The 25,411-nt window shown below is 36.2% G+C and overlaps 2 protein-coding genes across 2 annotated transcripts; one reads left to right on the top strand and one right to left on the bottom strand.

The window, feature by feature from the left end:
• The first annotated feature begins 229 nt into the window (after positions 1–229).
• On the top strand, positions 230–3,480 carry LOC109093380 (2-oxoglutarate receptor 1-like). Its single transcript, XM_019107102.2, has 2 exons — positions 230–525; positions 1,404–3,480. Exon 2 carries the CDS (start codon positions 1,412–1,414, stop codon positions 2,432–2,434), a length of 1,023 nt encoding a protein of 340 aa, XP_018962647.2. The 5' UTR covers positions 230–525; positions 1,404–1,411; the 3' UTR covers positions 2,435–3,480.
• Positions 3,481–13,245: 9,765 nt separating this feature from the next.
• Positions 13,246–16,418, bottom strand: slc5a3a (solute carrier family 5 member 3a). Its single transcript, XM_042717071.1, has one exon. The coding sequence runs from the start codon at positions 16,358–16,360 to the stop codon at positions 14,318–14,320; it is 2,043 nt and encodes a 680-aa protein (XP_042573005.1). The 5' UTR covers positions 16,361–16,418; the 3' UTR covers positions 13,246–14,317.
• Between the last annotated feature and the right edge of the window lie 8,993 nt (positions 16,419–25,411).

Raw genomic sequence — 25,411 nt, 5'->3', positions numbered from 1 at the left:
GACTAAGCATTATTTATTTCTCTTGGCACAGTGTTTGTAAAGCTGATAATTGCACCGCTGCCTCCCGCACATGATCATTTTATCAAAGCTGGCATGCAAACCCAGATGACACATGGCACAAGAATTGTTGCCATCTTGGATGAGTGATAAAACATCTCCAAACAGATGTTCATAGGTGTATCATGTTAATACAGTATTGACAGCAAAGGAATTTACCAGTGACACACTTCCCCATAGTCAAGTATCATAACAATGAGATCACACCTGTTAGGCAGTAACTGTAAATCCCGCCCATTTTCCCATGTGTTCACGGATTGTAGGCTTATTGTGTATCAGTCGGCAGATGGTTCAGTGCTGGTATTCGGATGTGACACACAGAAATGCAAATGAATAAGATCTGCAAAAGAGATTTACCAGGAACTCTTCCGTAAAAGAGGGAGGATCAGGATTTAAACTCTTCACGAGATCAGCGCAGTCCGTTTCACTGAGGAACCAGCGGTTGAACCTGAAGCACCAGCGCCCATTGTAAGTATTCATTAATTTACTTCAGAAACAGACTGTTGAACTGTGTTTTTAGATCTCAGTATTTACAGTAACAGTACATTTACTTTAATATATTTTGAATTATAAATGTAAAAACGGAATGCTACAATTTGCTAAATGTAGTTTTATAATAAAACTTCAAATTTCAATTTGCATAAAGATAAGATATCAAGGCAGCGCAAAGACTTTAATTTGAAACAACATTATATATACAGTATATATTGTTTTAATGTCTTCAAAACATTTGTCACAAGTTTGTTAAAGTAATAAGTCAACCAAAAATATAAATAACTTACTGATAATGCGGTTTAGACATCTTCACAGGAAATTTGACAAAAATGCTGTTTTTGTAAAAACAGAAGATTTGAAATTAATTTGCTCTGTATTACAAAAAATGTTTAAAGAAATTATTATCATCATTATTATTATTGCAGTGTAATCTGCAGATTTTTTAAAAAAGATTTATACTTGGTGGAGCTAACAGTTAAGATTATATAATATAATTATTTTTTATTTTATTATTTTAATTGTAATTAAATGTAATGTCTATTATTATTATTGTTGTTGTTAAAAATAATACATATTTCACATGTAAAAATAAATGTTAAATAACTATTACCACAAATCAGTTTCACACTGAAATGGCAACAGATCCATTTAGGAATTTCACAAGTGTTGAAATTCACTGTTTAAATAGAGATGGCATGCAGTCTGCTGTGTTTGAATAACCTTTATGAGGTTATTGTGTGAAATCAGGTATAACAAACTCAACCAAGTCATGCCTGAAATCCCAGGAATTATCAGTTAGACAAACGTTGCATGCAAGCTTTCTAACAATTTTTTCTTCATTCCTTCTGCAGGAACAAACATGAGCATCCTTTACTACGGCCTGAGTAACAGCTCGATTGACAACTGCACCGATGTGGACGAAAAGGTGAAGCACCACTATCTGCCCGTGTGTTACGGCACGATCTTCATCATAGGCGTGGTGGGCAACATCACCGCTCTGCTGGTCTACCTGGTTAAAGTTCGTCCCTGGAAGAGCAGCACCATCATCATGGTGAACCTCGTCGTCACCGACCTCCTCTTCATGATCTGCTTGCCCTTCCTGACCTACTACTACAGCCAATACGACTCGTGGATGCTGGGCATCATTATGTGTCGCTTCACGCGCTTCATCTTCCACTTCAACCTCTACGGCAGCATCCTCTTCCTCACCTGTCTAGCCATCTTTCGCTACGTGGCGGTTGTGCATCCGATGCATGCAAACAGCATCAAGCAGAAGCGCTGGGGAACGCTGGCATGCATCCTGTGCTGGGCCGTGGCGGTCGCAGAAATAAGTCCGATTTTTAATCAAATTGAAATGAAGCTGCAGGACAACAAAACCTACTGCTTGGATCTTGCAAGCAACAACCCAGAATTCATGTGGCCCTATAGTTGGGTGTTGACTGTGGTTGGATATCTGGTTCCTCTAGTCGTGGTCTGTCTTTGCTATTGGCGCATCATGAAGGAACTAAAGAAGGGTCCTCATAAGGAAAGCAAGAAACGGGTTCGAGCGAGGCGGCTCATCGTGTTGATTCTGACGTGCTTCATTGTGTGCTTTTTACCTTTTCACGTGCTACGGGCTTTGAGGATCTACACGAGACTCACTCCAGAAACCAACTGCATGCTGGACCGCTGGGCTCACGCCGCCTATATCATCTCGAGGCCGATCGCTGCAGTCAATGTCATTTTAAACCTGCTGCTCTATACGTTATCAGGGGATTGTTTTAAGCAGGCCTTCGTGGAAATGTTTAGATGTGATAGGCTTGTGTCGAAAACTAAAGATATTGTTAAAGTGGCTGTGATCAGCAAACCCACGACCAAGATCACGCATGATCAAAGCAGCTGAGACTCACACTGGTATTTGAAATGTACAGTAAACAATGAGCCAAAGTCAAAGGCTCTGTGAAACAGCCAACATATGAAGGAGTACTTCACCATAAAATGACTTTCTGTCATCATTTACTCAAGTTGTTCTAGACATGTATGACTGAATGCAAAAAGAAGATATTGTGAAGAAGCAACATTGGACCCTATTCACTGGTTATCGTTTACTAATATATATATATATATGTATATATATATCATATTACTTGTTGCAATTTTATAAAAGCAAAAAGATGCAAATGCATATGTTGCAATGCTTTTTCCATTATTAACGCACCAGGCTTATAATATTACCTCAATGTGCTCAGCTTCAAGTGGCTTTATACAATGTATATTATTGTTGTGCCGAGGTCATGGGTTCAATTCCCGAGAATGCATGAATGAACTGAATGTACATATTGAATGCAATGTAAGTCACTTGGAATAAAAGTGCCTTCCAAATAAATGTGACCCTGGATTCTGGACCACAAAACCAATCATAAGGATCACATTTGAAATTGATTTTTATACATCCTCTGCTGAATTAATAAGATTTCCATTGATGTATGGTTTGTTAGGATAGGACAGTATTTGGCCAAGAGGGTACAAAAAAAATAAAAAAATAAAAAAAATCAATATACTAAGAAAATTGCCTTAAAAATTGTCCAGATGACCTCCTTATCAATGATCTTTACTAAATATCCTAATGATTTTTGTCATGAAAGAAAAATTGATAATTTTGACCTATACAGTGTATTGATGGCTATTGCTATAAATATAGCTGTGCTACTTATGACTGCTTTTGCACTCCAGGGTCACAAATGTGCCATTTCAGAACAAGCAACTAGTCAAAAATAAATGGCCCTGATGTAAACAAACAATTCAAAGGTATGTTCCATGTACTTATTTTATTGCATTGCTGTTGTACTGTACATTAATGGTCTCTGTGTTTGTGGCAGTCTTGACTTGATGATGGTGTTATGTTCCTTTGTCATACAAGATTAACAGCAATAAAAGTGAATAAAATTACATTTGCATTTACTTTTGCTATGTACTATACATCCAAAACAGATAAAAACATTGAAACTAAAGTAGTTTGAATGATATCTGCATTGCACAATTGACTCGACAGAGTGCTAGTCAGAACGTCAATGCCTTTAGTTGCTCAATTGACGTTTTACATAAGCATGCCTGTATGTACTGTAAGTCTGGTTTATCAGATTTCATCAGAAAAAGACATGTCTGGAAAAACAGCACCAGCTTCCTGCTTATTAATTTTTTAGATGCATTGTTTTACAGTAAAGAAAGAGGAAATGTGAATCTTGGTCAAAACATATTGAGATGCAAATAAGGGTGTGTAATTATCGTAAGAGGTTTTTGTCGCATTCACACATTATATTGCAGTTTTAAAAATCAAATGTTCTACATACTAGTGTTTTGGTTTGTAATGAACACTGAAAGGATTAGTTTACCCAAAAATGAAAATTAGCCCATGATTACTCACCCTCAAGGCATCCTAGTTGTATAATAAAAATAATAATACACTTGTTTGATATAGCGCCTTTAAACGAATCTCAGCTTGCAGAGTTTTATGAATTAGTTAATGCAAGCGGTGATGCTTGCACGTTCACAATGGATGCTCAGCTAGATCAAATACATTTCTTAGATGTTAATGTGATTCTGATGGAAACTGGACTTGTAACTATTCTTTATCATAAACTTACCCAATGTAATAGGCTCTTACAAGGACCATCATATCACCCTGTTCCTTCGAAACATTCTCTTCCTGTTTCCCAATTTAGTTGGATTCGCAGAATCTGTAGCAGAGATGATGACTATCAACAGCAAGCTGAGATCTCGGCAGACAGGTTCAGGCAGAGAGTGTACAAGAGGAGTGGATCCATGCTGCTGCCGCATGTTTCAGCAATGTTTCCCAACAAGATTGTCTGGTTAAGAGATCTGAATGTAATGAACAGCGTGTTAATTGTTTTATTCATTATTACCTTTGGCAAAAATCATTGATGGTATTATTCAGAAATATTGGCACATTGTTGAGAGCAATCCCAAATTGCAATAAATGTTTGGTCTATAAGAGACCTGGTTAGGGCAACAACACACTTCTTGAGTCATATACCTTTTGGTAACTTCAAGTGTAGTAGCTGTCAACAATGTAATTTTATCGTATAAAATGCAAACTTTTAATCATCCCTCTTCTGGTAAAACTTTTAAGATCTTTTTTTTTGTACAACAACCAACGTTATTTATATGTTGCGTTGTCCTTGTGGACTGGGCTACGTTCGGAAAACAAGTAGACAACTTAAAACTCATATTGCTGAACATAGATGTGCAATTAGGCACCATGACCCTAGCAGTCCAGTAAAACAACATTTTTCCAAGTTTAAACATTCGGTTTCGACTCTACAATATATTGGCATCGAAGCAGTTAAATATCCTCAAAGAGGGGGTGATATTCTCAATCTACTAGAGATGCACCGAACGATCGGCCAGGGATCGAGCCGCCGATTTTCTGCATGATCGGCCCTGATCGGTGATCGGCAGATCAGTCTCACGTCTTTACAATTTTGAGCCGATACACTTATATTCATCAGTGAGCCCGAGTAAAAACACCAAAATCACGATACTAACCCACACACCCTTTCAAACTAGGGCTGGGTAAAAATATCGATATCTCGATATTAATCGATTCTCTTTTTTATGGAACGATATGGATTCTTAAATCCCGAGAATCGATTAGTCTAGCCAGATTTCAGTTAATGGACAAAACATTGAAGGGCACTTCCCATCCAATAAATCGCAATAAGCATTGTGCTTTAGTGCTATTAATATGAGTCTCAGGTTTCAATTTATGTCCATTGTATTGCAGTATTCAAATAATAAATGCCGTTATGGCGCTGTTTAATGTGGAGTGACAGATCGCTGTAGCACCTCAGTTCAACAGACGCAGCAGCACATAGCACATGTGAAATGATCATCTCCTCCACATTAATACCAGTTTCAGCACAAAATAAACATGACTAAACATCCGAAGGTAAGTTAAAAGAAAGAGTACAACTTTACAATCCATATCCTGTCTCATGTAATCTCTTAATCAGTGTTTCAGCCGCGCAAAGATGTCAATATAACAGCTTGTAAACAATGTAAATGTATATGTATATTTGCTAAATATATGCACCATATTACTATTGAAAACATCTGAACTAATGCTATCTTACTCAGTCACTGACTGTAATGCCTGACTGTAGCTTTCGGCCAGGAGAAGATGTCATCAGGTGGCGTCCAACTTTCACGGGGTGTTTCGACCCTGAACCACAACACCCTCCAGTTGGCGGGTCGGCAGTGGTGGCCAGTCACTGCCCTCCTCCTCCTGGCCCCCAGCTCAACTCCTCCCTCCTACTCCAGAGCCAACAAGATGCTCTTTCTGCTGCCTCACCCAACCTACGGACAGCTGCCTTCCTGCTATACCTAAAGCAATGAGTGTCTTCCACACAGACTGTGCCGGGAAACCCCTACACCCGACCTCAACCGGGAATAGCCAGGTCTGCCACCCTTTGGCCCTGCACTGCTCAACGAGGGTCCTGATACTTTGTGGCTTTCCGCTCATTGGCCTCCTCACACCCGTCTTCCCACGGGACCGTCAGTTCAATCAAGATTATCTTCCTTGCCTCCTCAGACTATAAGACCATGTCTGGCCTCAGCAGTGTTTGCACAACCTGGGGGAAGACGAGTTTCTTTCCCAGGTCCACCCCCATCTCCCAGGATTGTGCTGCTTGCAAGAGGCTATTTTTGATCTTCTTGGGGGCTGCTGGATTCTCCCCTTCTCTGATGAACTGAATGCATGTCCTCGGCCTTGTACTGGTCTGGCGCTTTTTCTGCCTCTCCCGCTCCAAGATGTCAGCCAGTGCAAAGAGAACCTTATATAACTTATATATACCTTATATATAACATATTCATTATATTTTTTTACTGTTCTTATGTTTAATTTATGTTCGAATAAATCCATCAATTTTCTTTTATGACATCCACCATTTAAGTTTTTATATTTAAAAAATACGAATTGAAGTAGAAATATTGTTATACAATTGTAACTTTATTATTTTAAAAACTTCATTGTGTAATTTTAACAGTTGTATGCTATAGCTTGTAAATCAGTCAGTTTTAACCTTCAATATTATAGTAAAAAACTACCAAATGACAATCAAATATAATTTAAATCATAAATTTATACATTTTTTTTTCCTTGAGAAAATTTGGCGAGTACTGTACCTGATATATATCCAAAATAACAGATATTGAATTGAATCGAATTGGTAATCTAATTTAATCGAAAGCTTGTGAATGAGAATCGAATCGAATCATGAAATTTGTGTGAAAATCCAGCCCTAATGCAAACATGTCATTGGTGTGGAAGTTTTTTACTGTAAGTGAAGAAGACACTAAGTTTGCTATTTGCGAAACTTGTAAGGCTAAAGTAAACCATGGGGGAACCACTTGCCATTAATGCTCAAGTAGCATTTTGCCTATACATATGCTGGCATCATTTATTACCCACTTACTGCATTATTATTATTTGAAAGAGCATTGTACAGTTCAGTTTTATTCATTCATAGGATCTTCTGACTTTTTTGTAAGACAAGTAAAAAAGAGAAAAAGGTCAATTTATAAAGTTGCTTTATTTTGTAAAGCAACTCATTTTAAGTTAATTGTTATTTCTACTTCTTTCCAGTCACAGAGCACTTTTATTTTTTAGAGTTGTTTAAGTGAGAGAAGATCCTGTAACTTGGGAAATTGTAATGTTTCATAATTTCTTTTATTATGAAAATAAAATTTTGCTTTGAAGAAAAGTAATTTTTTGCTTGTACTATATGCTGTCAATTATAGTTCTTAGAAAGAAAATCGGAATCGGCAAAAATCGGTATCAGCAGATCACACTTACAAAAAATCGGAAATCGGAATCGGCCAAGAAAATTGCAATCGGTGCATCTCTACAATCTACTTTTAAAACGTGAAGCATATTGGATTTATACTTTAATACTTTATCTCCTAATGAAGATAGGATAGTCTCAATGAAGATTTTTATATTCGCCCTTTTCTTTAATCATTATAGTAATTTAGATGTTATATTATGCTTTAATTTTTTGTTTTGGATGTATTTTTTTTTTTGCATTTATTGTGTTTTGGTATTTTCTTTGGTGTAATTTTGGTGAAATAAACTCTGATTAAATTTGTTTGAAAGAAGAAAGTCATATACTCATAGGATACCTTGCGAGTAAATCATGGGCTAATTTTCATTTTTGGGTGATCTAATCCTTGAATAATGCAAGTCATCACTTTAGTGGAAGAGATTAACTTATTTCTGTAGTCAAATCAAATTAGTTCCTCAACGACTTCACCTTGTATTAAATATCTCAGGTCGATCAGGTCAGATTTCATCTGTTGTGCACACAATGAGGAAACACCTGCACTAACCGTCAAACCTGGGCAAAAGGAAGAATCAACTTCTGCATATTTATTGTAAATCAATACTAGTTCAGTCTCCAAGGCGATTAAATCGCTAGAAAAAAATTAGTAAATAAAGGACAGTAGGAACAGGATTTCCCAAGTTTCCGGTTTAACTGTATAAGCTGTTTGCTTCACTGAAAGTCTATTATGACTCTAGGCACACACAGTTATACAATATTTTGAAAAAACATTGTGGCCCAAAGCAACACTGGACCCTAATAGACCGTTATTGTCAACCAAAACTACAGTATAGCTGAAATAGAATAAAATATAAATATTCGATTCAAAAATACGTACAAATTTAATCAAACATTAGTAAAACTAAAACTGAAATAAAAACAAAGCTAAATAGACATATTAAAAAACAAATAAAAATAACAAGCACATAAGAAAACAGTTCATTCGTATTTAAATATAAATATTTAAAAATATAAATACAAATATAAATAGATAAAAAAATATATATTTCCATGTAACAAAATTACTAAAACCTAAATTATAATTAAATTGAAAACTGAAAATCTAAATATAAAAGAATTTTAAATATTAGTACATACTACATTAAAAAATACTAAAATAACAAAAAATATTAAAAATAATATTAACTTTCATTATAAACACTATAAATTTTTCTAAATATCCTCTTTTGTGTTATTAATCAATTTAACTTCTTGTATAGAACTTTTTACATAACTTGTTATACTTATATCATACTACTCTGCATTTTTATAAAAGCACTCAAAGTCAAATAAACTGAAGTGATTTTACCATGATTAAAGCGTGTTAATCGTAATTAAACCTTCTTAATCATAAGCAGCTGAATGCATGTCTAAAGTGGTCTAAACACAAAATTATACATTAAAAAATATCACATTCTGCAGATTTCAAGTGCAAATTACAATCAAGCATTTGATGGTTTGTGTTGACATGGTTGTGCATCATGACTTTAGTTTTTGCATCTCAGACAAGTTTTGCAACCTGTAAAAGCCAAATATATCTAGAATTATGCAACATCATAAAAGTTCACACACCACTGACTTCTGACGCTTGACAGTGTGACTCATTAATGCAACAAAAACAACTGTTTCTCAATCTACCTTTGAACAAGGTAATAATAGAAACGTCTGTTATCTTCAAATAACTTTCTTAGACCAAGCCTTCTCTTTCATAACTCAGAAGACACATGAAGTTCTGAGATTAAGGTTCATTTAAACATCAACTTGATTTCAGATGTTTCAACTAAAATACATTTAGAAAAGTACATAAAATGACATAATTAGCAGTTGTCAGGTAAGAGCAAAAAATAAAATAAAAAATTAATGCAGATATTCAGACTTGTGATTGCAGATTTTTGTACTGTATCTTGGACAAATTTAAGAAGAAAAAAAAAATAACACAATTAAGATTATTGAGATCTTTTTATCAAGAAGACTCTATTTGCTCTCCAGTCAATGTCATTATAGGAGAAACAACTGAAATATTAAAGAGATCTTATTTGCTGCAAATGAACAATCAGAATCATTAGGATTGATAATAACCAATAACGTCTTGATAATTCACCAATAAGTCTTTTATCAACACTGAAGGTTATGAGACACCAAACTGTACTTCAAGTTAACAAATCCCCTATATATTTTCTGCTATGGGGAAATAAGATCCCAAAAGGTGTTTCATAATGTCACACAATACAGTGGTATTCATTTTTGCATTTCCCCTGGCATTCATTGTTTTATTTCCTGGTTTCACTTGTGCATGTGGCACGCAATGGACTGAAACCAGTTCACACACTTCTAGAAAGGTTGTTCATAAAGCATATATATATATATATATATATATATATATATATATATATATATATATATATATATATATATATATATATAGGCAGGACTGCACTTCCTTTTCAATTTCGGAGTCCATCCCTGGCCACCAAACGTATGAACGTGCTAAGCCCTTCATTCTAGAAATTCCTGGGATATATATATGTATGTATATATATATATATATATATATATATATATATATATATATATATATATATATATATTCAGGTGTAAGGAATGATAATTGACATCAAAACTATATGGGTAGTTCGCTTTTTTTTAAATTCAGCATAAATAGATAATTGCATCAAAAGGATCATATTAAAAGTTTGGAGTCAGTAAGATTTGGCAATGACACATTAATCTGATCAAAAGTGACAGTAAATGACTTTTGCATTGTTACAAAAACTTTTACTTCAAATGCTGTTTTTGAACTTTCCATTCATCTGTGTATCCTAATATACAGTAAATAAAATGTATCAGTTTCCACAAAAATATTGGGCAGCACAACTGTTTTCAACATTGATAATAATCGGAAATGTTTCTTGAGCAGCAAATCAGCATATTAGAATGATTTCTGAAGATCATGTGACACTGAAGAATGGAGCAATGATGCTGAAAATTCAGCTTTGATCACAGAAATAAATTATAGTTTTAACAGATATTTACATAGAAAACAGTTATTATCTTAATATTTTAGAATTTTACTGTATATTTGATAAAATAAATGCTGCCTTGGTGAGCAGAAGAGCCTTCCTTTAAAAACATAAAAAACTTACCAACCCTAAATGTTTGAATGTATGTTTATATGTGTATATCTCAACAAAACATGAATAATTATATACTGAAAAACAAACAAACAAACAAACAAACAAACAAAAAAACTTAAAATAGTCTTAATGTCAGCTAACATTGTATATCTATTTAATTCTTTTAGAGCCTCATGATTATACAGTAACAGGTTTGACCAACAAGTACACGCACACACACACACACACACACACACACACACACGCACACACACACACACACACACACACACACACACACACACACACACACACAACTGCTTAAAACTAAATTTCAAGTCACAAAATTGTGGAGAGTGGACTCTTGAGGAAACAGAGTTACACAGACTGTTTTGGACCGATACTAAGCAACACGTAAACAGTACCAAAAATATATTTTGTTTACTGATTTTGAAATCAGATATCAATTTGGCAGTAGTCACCTTAAAATGACAAACTATGCAAAAATGTATGATAACTAGAACAGGCCTAACAGGTTTACTGTGTACTTCAGTAAATAGAGCATAATACTGCACTTCAGACCCCATTTGCTCTCTCCTTCATATCAAATGTCACCTACTGTATAACTCCAAAACTAAAATCTCCGGTGAAAGTTCACAGGAGGTCGGTGATCATTAAGTCAACTTTGACTGAAGACATTTGACTCTTAGAGGAACTTGAAATATAGTGCTAGGATTTCTTTTTTTTTTTTGAGGTTTCCCCATAAGTCCTCATCTCCAATAATAGTAAACAATTAATTAAGATTACTCTTCATCATTCTTCTGATGTTCTCTCATAACAATATCACATCCATACCTCTTCAAGAAGATGCCTTAAAGTTATACACAGCCTTTGTTAATCTACACCTCTGTCTCTGGTGCTCCTTATTTGGGAATCACACTTGTGGTCTTCGTGGCCAAAAGTGACCAGACACCTGAAATTTAAAATCAATGTAATAATATTTTTTATTTTATTTTGAAATAATTTCATGGTGCTAATTTATATTTATGCAATAATTATGATAAATTTTTCCCCATTGAAAATAAAAAAACTTTTTTTTTTTTTAATTAGAAATAACGCCTTTAAAATCCAATTTTTGAAGCCAGACTAGGGCCATCTGGTGGGAGTTAAATAAGAAAAACATCTGCATTTCCATGGTTTAGCCACTACATTCCTATATAGTTCTATATAAAAGGCCTTTACATTCTCTAGTTGATTTTAGACATAAATACATATTTTTCTTAAGTTGCAGATTTGGATATATTTAGACATTCTCAAAGACAACTTTTTGTAAAGGTTTAGATTTTTGGGGTCTTTGAAATGCTGATTTGAAGCATCAGTTTTTGAATTATTATTACTACAGTCAAACCTGAAACACAGAGAAAGCATTTTATTACACAAAACATTAAAATTCTATAAAAATGTAACAAAAATGAACAGAAATGTTTTATCAGCGCTTAATGCTTCTGGGTCTGATCTGATTTCAACCTCTTATTTCAGTTTTCTGACTCATTTTGGCTATATGCTTATAGCCATACCAATTCATTTGACAATTTTTTTTGCAACCAATTAGCCTTCTCAAACCATACCCTAATATTTTTTGTGTTCACATTCCAAATGCCATAAAAGTCACCAAGTTTTATAACATTCCAATGAAGCTGTGAAAAATAAAATTCAAAATTCATAACAGAAAATTTTTCAGTCAAAAGTGGCCGAAGAGCACCAGAGGGTTAAGAGTAGTTATGTTAACAATGAGATATATGGAATGCATTTTTGTTATGGCTAATTAAATGAGTAGTTTCTACATGCAAATTCGAAATACTCCCCCTATTCTGATTTGAAATAAAGAAGTACATCCTTCTTACTTCTGGGAATTCAGAGTTGCCTGTAAACACACACGCATTCACACAGACTGGCCTTGATACAGCCAAACCACAACTGGCAACATAACCAAAGTCAATTTGACTAGCAGACAGTCGCACAAGTGAACTTAATAAACCTAGCACTGCAGACAGGGGAAACCTGTCTAAAAATGTAAAATCAACAAACCTATATAAACAAAGAGCAAGAGAACTGTGTGGCATTTGATACCAAACTCTGTTGGCATGAAAATAGCATGTAAGGTCACATACGGGAAGTAATTAAAAGGAAAAAAGGGGGGGGGGGGGGCAGACAAGAAATGGCAGTTCAAATCTGTTAGGAAATGATACAAATCACCAAGATCCCTCACCGTCTCTGGTCATGTGTGAGTGAAAACCTGCAGTTGCATCTGCTGCTGTTTCCAGTGGTTTTCATCCTTCAGTGCAGTTGAACACATACAACCCACAAATCTACATAGGTGAGGTTCCAAAGAAAGAAAACCACAAAGACCTGAATTCAGAAATACCCACCATCTTAGTGCTAAAAACTAACCAGCTTTGAAGAGCTCAAGCCAAGTAAATACAAAATCGCGCGCGAGAGAGAGAGAGACGCCGAAATGATTTTATTTCAGTCTCTATGCTAACATGGACTGGGAAAGTGTACATTTTCAGGTCGGAGAGTTGAATATTTGAATGTTTTATAATTTGGACAAGAGTTTTTTTATTAGCCCACATAATTCCAGTGACCTAAAAGAATGACTGACACGCATTAACAAACAAACCCAAAACAGTTCTATGGATTTTTTTAATGGTCAGTGGTGGGTAGAGATGTTTTCAGTGGTGAGATGGTGAGAGGTGAGATTTACACACATACACAGTTCACAGACTTTAACCTGCATTACTCTAATGGAGTTACAAATGCACAAAGACAAAAAAATAAGCAAACAGGCAAAACCTTTTCTAGGATCTTTCTATCAACCACATTTGTGAAAATCATGGAAACAAAGAGACTCATCACTTGTTCTCATTCAGTGAAATCAAAACTGAAACAAAAGCAAAAATCAAGGTCACACTGAGGCACTTATAATGGACGTTATTTGGGCTGAAACATGAAAATTCTTCTGTAAAGCTGTTTAAATCGTTGTTTTTACCTAAAAAGGCAAGCTTTATTTATTTTATTTAGTTTTAATGTTACCATGCACACATACTGGTGGCTAAACTTTTGGCCCCATACACTTCTAATGTTCTGTTAAATGGTCCAACATAACCAAGAATTTTCAAGAAAAGTAGGGAAATTAACAGTAAGAAAAAAGTAGAAGTGGAAATGTATTTATGATTTATTTATGGTTGTAGTAATCAACATTAGGCCACAAATGCTGTCAGTTGAGCTGAACTGGTTCTGAACCAGGAATATTCCTTAAAGGAAATACCATGTGGTTAATGATTCATGTTGTTTTGATATAATCAACACTAAATGTGGAGGTGACGTGTGACTTTACAAAAAACAAAAAAACAACATTTGACACATTTTGACTTATGAAGATGTTTCTTATTTTTAGATTTTGGCCTTTCACATGCAGTTACATAAATTATTTGATTGTCATGTCTGAGTATTAATTATATATAATGTGAACATCTGACATTGTATTGCACAGTATTGGCAGCGCATTGGCAACCAGCACAAAAAATCTGTAATACTTGGCATTATAATGTGAGTTGTACATATGCAATACTTCAGTGCAAAACACTATTGAGAAATACAAATTACAACCATGATTACACTTTAGATATATAGGTTTAAAATAATCTACAACAATATCAATATAACATTTTTGCAATGTAAACTCAAATAGATTGATAGTTAAAATTATGAGCATTACAAAGAAAAGTATACAAACAAGAATATTCCAAGTGCGCACACTAACAAGAGACCAAGATTGAGGATAATTTTGGTTTTTGGAGGTTCTTTGAGCATTTCAGTAACACTCCTGTCTTCATCTCCAAAAGGTGAATCTGGTTCCTCTAAATTTTGATTATAGCCACAAAACCACTCCAAACATTTCACACACCGTCCCTTATTTCCACCTACATGATCAATGCCCTGTTGTTTGTGGGTATGTTGAGACTCCAAGTGGCCATTTGGAAGTATTTCAGGCCCTGTTTGAATAACCTGAGATGATGGTTTGATTTCCACTTCATTTATTGTCTTCTCGTTTTTTGTTTCTACAGAAAGCTGAGAAAGTTTGCTGTTCTCGGTTTGATTCCTGTTGCGCAGTCCCCACAAAGTAGTCGTAGCAATCTGTTCCTTGCTCGGTGGATCCGTGCAAAGACTGATGACTACCGTCACGAGCCCCGAAACCCAAAACAACACAGCTGCCACATACATGAAATGAACATCCTTGATGAAAGCAGGGCGGTCGTCGGTCGTGTCACAGTCCGGCTCTCTATAAACAAAGGCAAGAATGAGTCTCACGGCTCCTAGCAAGAAGCCCACAATTCCACCCCAGAATGCACCGGTCTCATTGCAACGTTTCCACAGGACACCAAGCAAGAACAGTGCAGCAATGGGGGGCGTAAGGTAATCCGACACCTCCTGAATGTACAGGAACATCTGACCACCTTGCATCTCAACGACGAATGGGACCCAGGCTATGCTAATGGCCACTATGAGAACCACAAACATGCGTCCCACCACCATGAGCTCTTTGGAGGAAGCCTGGTGACGTACCATCTTATAGATATCAAGGGTGAAGATAGTACTGGCACTGTTAAAGATCGAGTCCAAGTCACTCATGAGAGCGGCGAGCATCACCGCCATCATCAAGCCTCGCAGGCCTACGGGCATGACATTCATGACAAGGCGAGGATAGGCAATGTTAGTGCAACCAGCTTTGCTGTTGCAGACTTGCATGCAGTGCTCTGGACCGATGCAAGCAAGTTCATCAGCAAAGAGCACACGGGAGATCATCCCTGGAATCACAATGATAAACATTGGTAGGACTTTCAGGATGCCCGCCATAAGGGTTGACCCTTTTGCGTGGGCAATATTTCGAGCTGCCAGGACTCTCTGGACTATGACCTGATCAGCGCACCAGTACCAGATCGAAGCTGGAGTCTGGCCCAGAAGAAAAGCAGGCCACGGCAGGTCTTTGTCCAAAGGACCTCTTAAGATCTTAAACGAATCTGGCTTAGGATGCACATGGCAGGAACTGGAGTAGGTGATGTTATTCTCGAGCTCAATGGCAGTGACGTTGGGAGAGGCGTTCATGTACTTGGTGCGCAAACCCTCGAGACCTCCGACCTTAACTAAACTGATAGCCATCAGGCACAGCGCTCCCGATATCATGAGGAACGCCTGCAGAGTGTCCGTGTAGATAACCGCCACCAGGCCGCCAGTTATCGTGAGAAGGGCGGTCATGGTGATGAGCAGGATTATGGACACGTACAGGTTCCAGCCCAGAGATTCCTGGATAAAGAGCGCTCCGGAATATAGATCCACTGAGAGCTTGGTGAAAATGTAGAGGAGCAGAGTTAGGGACGCGAAGAAAACCTTCAGCCGCTTCCCACCGAATCTTTTGGAGAGGTACTCCGGCATGGTGTACACACCTGAGTGGATGTAAACGGGTATGAAGACCCAACCCAGGAGTTGCAGCAGTAGAATCGCATTGAACTCCCAAGCACCTACGGCAAACCCGCTTGCTGCACCTGAGCCAGCGAGGCCGATGAAGTGCTCACTGCCGATGTTACTCACGAACAGCGACGCACCGATCATCATCCAGTTCATGGAACGGCCAGCGAGGAAGTATCCACTCACTGTACCTCGATTCGCCTTCCACATCGCAAAAAAGCCAAAGGCCAGGACAAGAACGAAGTACATGGCAACAACAACGATATCTGCTGCTTCCATTGTTGATGCCATTTTTTAATTGTTGGTGGAACGAGATATACAACTCGGTGGACCACATATAGCAGTGAATTCTGAAAGAGAGAAAATAAATAGATTTGAAAAAACACTAACCCCATTTAAGATGTTGGTAAGCATGGTACAGGCCAGGAAAAATAAATAGGGTACAACTTCTATTTAGGTCGGATGTCTGCAGACAGTGTTACAATTTATGAAACACTGTCCTTTTCATTTGTCACTGTACTTGCATTTCTCCTTTTCAGACTCTGTGAGCAGATTTTAATGACTGCTAAAATATTCTTGATAAATAAAAAACGTAGTACAAATTAATTATTAGGGCTTTGGGAAAAAAACTAAAACAGTGTTTAAAATTAAGCAAATAATTTCCAGCTAAAGTAAGGTAACCTAACAATATGTGTTAGTGGACCATGCTGATAGTTAATGTGATTGATTACACCTGTTTTCTCTGCTAGAACTTAGGAGACCTGACTTCAAACATCCACTAAAAATCACCAAAACCCCAGCTGATTCAAGACATTGAGCAAAAATGAAGAAAAGTGATGTGAGTGAAGAGAAAAGATTGATCCTGCCACATTTGAGACACAAATACAGATATTTTAAGTGTGACTTCGGAGTCCCAATACTCATTGGGGCCACCGCAGGAAGTATTTTAATTTAACTGCATATTAAACTACTGTAAAACATTTATTTATTTATACATTTTGATGAACTTAATAGGGCTAACTGAGTCTGACTGACTACAATGAATATTTGTGCTTTTATAATTTTTTTTGTCATTTCATTTAACTGCTAAATAAATAAATAAATAAACAAAGAACCCCCCCCCCAAAAAAAGGTGGCAATTATAACATCTAAATAGTCACCTTACACGTACTGTATGTGTTTACACTTATAAACACACATTTGAAAATCGTAATGTAAAAAAAAAAAAAACAAAAAAAAAGTTAATATCAAAGTTAGCTGTCATCTTCATTTGATACCATCGTTATGCAAAAGCACAAATGAACGTTAAACCTGTTATACTTGATAAGCACCAAGTAACACCCCGCACAATAATATTAATAATAGCCTAATAAAATCACCAAATCATATGCAAAACTAGATTAGCTAAACTTTCAGACATCAGCTCAGGTCATCAACAGTCTTACAGAGATCTCAGTGATTTCTAAACGGTAAAAACTCATCCATACTTACCGAAGTCTTTAAAAAGCAGGGATGCAATGCTCTTGAACCGGTGCATAAAGAGACCGTTAACGCCTTCATTAACTCCCCCCAGCGCGCGCGCCCATGACGTCATCAAACCCGCGCACTTATCCGTTTCGCCCAGGCGCCCACCCGCGACTTTTACCATGGTACAGTGATGCATTCAGATGGACGTACTGTAGCGTGCTCCAAGGTACTTAACTACGAATGGTAGATGTCCAATAAAATGCTTGCATCATGGCATACCATTGCAAATAGCGATGCAAATCATATGCATTTATTATTATGACTTATATGTCTTTGGCGTTTTATGCACTTTGTATAAAAAGGGTACCCTAGAAAATTTCTTTCTCTAATTAATATATCTTACAATTTGCCCCTGCATTGCTTAATTAAGCAATAATATATTATTGCGCCTAAGCAATGCAGGGACAAATTATACTAATTGGTTGCTGAGAACTAAATAGACAAACTCATATAGCCTAGATAAGAAGTGTTGCACGCTGTTTGAACAAGATCCAATATCAATGTATTTGGATTTAGCCTACAGCAAGTATTTTAGTAAATAGCCTATTTTAAATGACTGACTCAAAGTCAACAGCAGCATGCAACCGTTTTGATCTCTTCATTTCCACATTATATTATCACTATATCAGCATATGTGAATGCTAAGCATACACCAGATAACCAGTAGAGATAAACTAACCCACGTGTGTTCACACCATCTAAACAGGAGCATAGCACAAGTTTCAACTTCAGAAAACACACTGGATTAGCCTTTAACTGCGACTACAAATAATCGTCAGATGATGGCGACATCGTCTTTCCATTCACAAGTTTCCAAGAAGACAGCGAAAGAGCACACACCCAGAAGCTTTGTTATAGAGTGATACTTAGTGCATGGCTAGATAAAGATCTTTTTGTACGTGTAAAGAGGCCAGGTGTGACTATGTAGGTCAAGACTGAACCATAAACGTTCACAAGACTACAATACAACACTAAAGTGAACTCATCATCACAGTCTCTTTAGTGCTCTGTTGTGTAGTCAATCATAATCTAAACTAGCCTATTATGCAATTATAAAATACGAAACAATGCTGTCTAGCTCTGTATGTTAACAAAAATGACACACAAGTGTAGAGGACATGCATGGTGCCATATCAAATTATTTTTCTTTCTTTTTTTTCTCGACATGTGTCATGCTATTTTTTTAATGGTAGAAATTTCTAGCATGACACCCTTTGAAAACAGTACCCCACCTCCTTCCTCTCTAGATCGCAGTTTTGTGATTGACAGCACTCTTTCAGTATGCACTAGGGGGCAGAAGTGCTCAAAGCTGACAGCAAGCGGCTGATTGTTCAAACACCGTAGTGAACACCAAAGCAGCTGTCAGAGGATGTGTGAAACCCCCCCTGGCTATATTTGCAATAGTATGATTGCATGTTACTTACACTATTTTGGGCATATGGAACTGTATTCTGTGTCTAGTATGCAAATTTTCTCCTTAAAATGCACACAATGCAATGCACTTGGCTTGACCTTCCATTTGCAAAATGATCAGTAGATGGAAGGAATACATTCTTTAATCACCATTCACTTTCATTTCAAAGACCAGCTTGGATATGCATTCAGTCTAACCTATTTGCATTTGTGTTTCAAAGAAGAAAGAAAACCATGTAGATTGAAAAAAAAGAAAAAGAAATAATGTAGACACAACATAAAACACAAAACCTTGAAATACTATTTAGAGATGTTCTTTATCTTAAAGTGCCAGAATAGTTTTGCTACTGTTGTTGATAGTGACAATTCAGATCCACCTTTGACCGCAGCTTCAGGCCCCAGCAGCCACTGAACACAAATAGAATGAAGAGAAAAATAGGTTACTCGAACCCTTGGGTTGTCTCAACACTGGCTTGAACTGATTCTGTGTCTGAGTTAAGAACATAAGTGACTGTAGTAGAGGACGACAGAAGATCCCTCCTCAATCTATGCACACTTTCTTGCTAGTGTATGCCCTCCAACACCTTAATGAAATGTTATTAGTGGTGTTAAGAAAGTTAACCTCATAACTGCACACACACACACACACACACACACACACACACACACACACACACACATACACATACACAACCCCCCCCCTCCCCCTTTTTCATTTTACCTCTGCTCTTGTTTCCTAGACTAGCTGTCCAATAAACCTAGCATTATACTATGCATGTAGTCTATAGGACAAATTGCTTATGTTCCTCAACGATTAATAACATTTGTGCTACAGCAAATTAACAATACCTCGAAAAAGAACATTTCCATAAAGAGAGTTGCATTGCATTCAAGTATATTCTATCAGTTCATGCATTTCCTGGGATACAAACCCATGACCTTGGTGTTGTTAGCACCATGTAGACATACAGGAATATGACAACATAAGAGCAACACCCAGAATACCCTTATAGCCACTTAACAACACCCTGGCAACCAGTCGGAACACCATAGCAACCATCCAGAAATGGATTAGCAACCACATCACAACCTGACAACCACTCTAATAAAACACTAGAATCATTTTGGCAAACACACTCAGCAATGTGATAAAAACCACACAGCAGCCCTGGCAGCCTCATAGAAACCTAAATAACTAGCCACAACATTCTAGTAACTACCCTGCAATGCATTAGTAAATATACAGAATGCTCTAACAAACATATAGTAACACACCGGCAACCATCAAGAACACTTCAGCAATGCATTATTGACCAAATACCCTAGTAACCATATAACAACACCCTAGCAACCACCCAGGCATTTTAGAAACTACCAGAAGCACATTACCAATCACACAGAACACCTAGAACCTTTCTAGAAACGTTCTAGAACCGGTCCAGAAACATACTGGCAACCACACAGAAAGCCCCAGCAACTGCATAGTAATGATTATAAACTACTCTGAACATATCGCATAACAACACCCAGGTAACCACACAGAATGCTGTAGCAACTGCATAGCGACCCCCTGACAACCAGCTTTTTTGGCAGCACTCACATTTTCTTTACTAGCTGGTTGATGAAATGGATTCATTCAGCTGCAAGCGCTGGAAACACAATGACTTTGTTTCTTTGTAGGTCAATGACAGCCACTAGAGCTCGACGGGCTGAACATGTGAACACAGTTGCATAAAAGAGTGCTTCCTCCTCAGAGCCACACTGCACCGGTGAGCCGTTACAGAGTGGCCACTTCATGTGGTGCAGACCGCAAAACTTCACATGCTACAATAATGAGGACATGCTATTTTAGTCACACAGGTTATGATGAAAGCATGCAGTCTCTGCTTTACAATGACACAAGAGTTTCTGCGCTAAACGTGCTGATAAGACGTGCCTCCAGGAGACACATCATGAACGCTAATGATCCGACGGCAATGTTCATATTATATGATGAGAGGAGGACATGTTGGACACAGATGGAGCTCATCAGACTATTCTGGGAAACAAAAATACATAAGAAATGCTTTCAAAGCAGAGTGGAAGAGAAAAACGTATATGCATTGCATACATGATATCATCTCAGATTTTATTGCTCAGACATTGATTTTTCAAGGCTCAGGTCATTTATCGGCAGTGTTATTTATGAACTATTTATATATAATTAAAGCATTATATTAATATGATGACTTTTTTTTTAGCTTTATTTCAATGACCAAATATAAAATGTTTTAATAGTTTTAGTTATTAATAACTAGCGTTCTCAGTTATGTTTTTGTCTCAAACATTTCTTCTAAAATTAATAAAAATAGACCTAAATGAGTCACTAGCTGTCATACAGTAAAGAGTATAGAGCAATACAATGAATATGCATAGCCGCTGAGATCATTTGATGAGAAATATTGGAGTTCATACTGATGTCTTTTGATTATATTGACAATTCTGTGCACAGTTTGAGACGTTGTTGAGAAGCGTGTGAGATTACATCAGTTTGCATTTAATTTTATTGCAGTCTATCAGAAACAACAGATATTAAAGAGATCTTGTTCTTTTTCTTTCTGATGAAAAAAATCAGCAAAATGCAGTAAATTTTATTTAAAGTATGTTTGACTCTGTCAGTTTAGTCCACAAATAAATGCAGAGTTGGTGCCTTTGGTGTTTAAAGTTAGATTTTTTAACCATCAGTCACTTTAATCCTTAAATCAACATCTTAGAAAATTATTGCTGACATTATTTGAAGCTACAGACTAAAAGACATTTACATCGGCCTGAGACAGCACACTTAAATATGTCTGAACGTCAGTGCATTAGAATATCAAAGCTAGTGTCATCAAATGCTGCTCAAGTGTCTCTCTATTCTGAGACGGGTCATGAAAATGATTTGTATTAAAATATAAGGAGACATGTTTCAACAGATATATGCTGTAGAAACCTAGTCTAAAAATCCCATCGGCTGTAACTCAAATGTTGACATCTCGGCTGGCCTTTAGAAAATAGTTTATGGCTTGATTTTATGTGTGGGCTGCCCTGTCTGTTTGGAAACAGTTTACTGTGGGCTGAGTGTTGTATATTGTCAGGAAGGATGTTTAGAGTGGTTTTGTGGACGTGCATGAAGATCCTTCTGCTGTCTTGAATGGATCCCAAAACTGTCTACTCGACTACACAATCTGTACAATATTTTGCTCATCTGTTATGGTAGTGTCATGGTAGCTTTATATATTTAATTTGAATGTGGTGTAGGCTGTGCGTTGTCTTATTTTAGACTGAAAGCTTATATGCTACTACTTCACTGTATCCATGTTTTGTGTGGCACAATGATTTCTGCATTTGCAGAACTATGCAGTAACCACAGCCCTCTGTGTGAAACACTGCAGCCCACAATGCAGTGCATTGCATTCCCAAAGACGAATGAACTGGAATTGACCTGCAATATTTTAACAAACTAGATTTTAATCCAGTTTTGTGTACCTATCTGTCAAGATTCACAAAATTATTCTCATAAGATTAGTACAGATTATATGCAGTTCAATTCTTGGCTCATTAGCCTATTTGATCAGAAGGTCTTTTCACAATTCAAATAATTAACACTGAAGAAGAAGAAACCCAGGGTAAACCGAATCCTGGGTTATCTTGCTAATTCTTTACCCAGGGTTAACAGTTAATCATTCATAAGATGATGTTTCGCACTGTACATTGACCGTTTTACATTTCCGGGGTTATCAGAAGTGAAAGTATTCTTTAACAGTACTGTAAGCGCTGCTGATGTGTGCTTTCACTAATAAAAATGTACTCAACTATGATGTTAAGTACATTTTTATTAGTGGAAACTATACAACACATTTCATTTTCACATTCCCATTTGCTCCAATAGCAAAAGAAACAAATCTACAATAACGTTTCTATACAAAAGAAGGAAAAAATACTGAGAGACTGAGTACATTGCTACATTCCCTCAGCCCTAGTATTCAAAACACTTGTGCAGCAGTGTTAACTAGTTTTATGTAATTTAATGGCTAGGTAATATAACAGTATAGTGTTATGAATTTAGCCTACATTTTATTTATTTTTTAACTTTGCCAGATTTGTGATGTTAATAACTATGGAGATGCATCATTACAGTCTGAGAAAATAGTCTACAGGTCTTATTAGCATACTTGCGATGTCCTTGCCATTGACCTGTTTACATAACAGATCTAGCATTGTACATCCTCATATTACATACTGCAGACTGTACTATAGAGTTTTTCCTGAATGGAATTTTCGGTGAACTGTTTATACAATGCATGGTGTTTCTGTAAAGATCCAAAGCATGCGATCGGCTGTCTGTCATAGTTTGGACTGGCCCATAACATTCTAATGGTGCATTCAAGTCATATCAAAAATATCATATTTATGAGTTGAGTGCACATAAACGGCGTGACAAATAAAGAAATGTGTCGTGACAGATTGCTGTTCAAGCGGCATGTGAACCGATCATCTCTTTCTCTTTACTAGTCATAACATGAAATAAACGTGACTGAACATCAGAAGGTATTTTATAACCGCAGAAAGACGTCAGTACACACCATTATTCAAGTTCAAGCTCAAAGGTCAGTTACATTTACAATCATTTAGCAGATGCTTTTATCCAAAGCGACTTACAAATGAAGACAGTAGAAGCAATCAAAATCAACAAAAGAGCAATAATATTTAAGTGCTGTTAGGATTAGTCCAGGTTTGTTTAACACAAGTACAAGTAGATAGAATATAAAAATGAATAGAAAACGCTGGTGTTATAGGGTGAATTTCTTTTTTCTTTTTTAATAAATAAAAATAAAACAAAAGAATAGGCCTAGTAAAAGAATAAAGAACGCTAGTATTAGAGGGCCATTTTTTATAATAAATAAAAAGAAAACAAGTAGATAGAATAGAAAAAGAATAGAAAAGGCAACTATGAGAAACTACGGGAAATGCTGAACTTTCTTTAAGCTCAAAGTTTCCGAGTCTGGGGCGTTTCTGAGAAAACATGTTTGCGTCTGTATAATAATTTTTTTGAAATTAAATTATTTTTTTTTTTTTGTCATTGATAATAAAGCTATTTAAGTATTGTTCTTAACACTGTTGTGTATCTACACCATAAATGAAATAAAAACTAGTGCTGTAAAAGTTTTTGTTTACATAATATATGTGTATGTGTACTGTGTATATTTATTATGTATATTTAAATACAAACACATGCATGTGAAAAATATTATATGTTTATATATTAAATATATTTATGTATAATGTAAAATATAAGAATATGAATATATAAATGTATAAACAGACATATTTTAAAAACATATACTCTGTGTGTGTATTTATATATACATAATAAATATACACAGTACACACACATAATGAAAAAAAAAACTTGCAATTAATCGTTTGACAGCACTAATAAAACAAAAAGAAAAACACAGTGAGCAGTGCTAACCCCACATCTGAATTTTAAATGTGAAAAGTTTCTTTATCCAGGGTTAAAAGCAGGTTTAGAGCAACAATAACCAGGATTAAGCTTAATGTGAAAAGCCATGACAATTTTTTATATTTACATGCATTTTGATACTAAATTGTATGAAAATTGTTGATAACTAAATATCACTTTATGAATTAAACATGCATGTGGTGTCAGCATAGCATGCTGTATTACTGAAATATTATATACTGTAAAAACAGTATATAGTGTGCAGTATGTAATAAGCAGTAAGATATTGTGAAAATCATAAACTTCAAGGGTTAAAGCAGCATTTTCAGTCTGGCATGGAAAGTGTCATATGGATCAGACTGACTGTGGAGAATCCTGAGCACATGAGCACAGCCCACGTCTGAGAAGCTGGCATCGCTGGTTGATGATGGATGGATTTGTGCCCTGAGCAGCAGACTGCCTTACAAGGAGAACTGGACCTGTTTGTACACAGGCACATCGATCCAACATTGTCAGTGTAAATTTATGTCAGTGATCGTGACGGTATTTTTCCACTAATATAAACTGTGCATGCGCCAGTCTCCATGTCAAGAACATGTCCAGGGGCCACATATATATAAAGTTCTTAAGGAGTGCAATTCTTAAAGATTTTATTCTTAATGTTCTGTGCATCCATCCCCAGGTCATATTTCACACTATTTCACATTTGCACATTATGCACAACACACACACACACACACACACACACACACACACAAACAAACAAACAAATATACACTGAACAAAATTTTAAACGCAACACTTTTGTTTTTGCCCCTATTTTTCATGAGCTGAACTCAAAGATCTAAGACTTTTTCTATTCACACAAAAATCCTTCACAAATCAAATACTAAACACAAACACGACAAAATGTGTGT

Source organism: Cyprinus carpio, chromosome B1, assembly GCF_018340385.1.
Source record: "Cyprinus carpio isolate SPL01 chromosome B1, ASM1834038v1, whole genome shotgun sequence".
Taxonomy (NCBI): domain Eukaryota; kingdom Metazoa; phylum Chordata; class Actinopteri; order Cypriniformes; family Cyprinidae; genus Cyprinus; species Cyprinus carpio.
The sequence above is the reverse complement of the archived record's forward strand: the minus strand, read 5'-3'. Positions and strand labels throughout refer to the sequence as shown.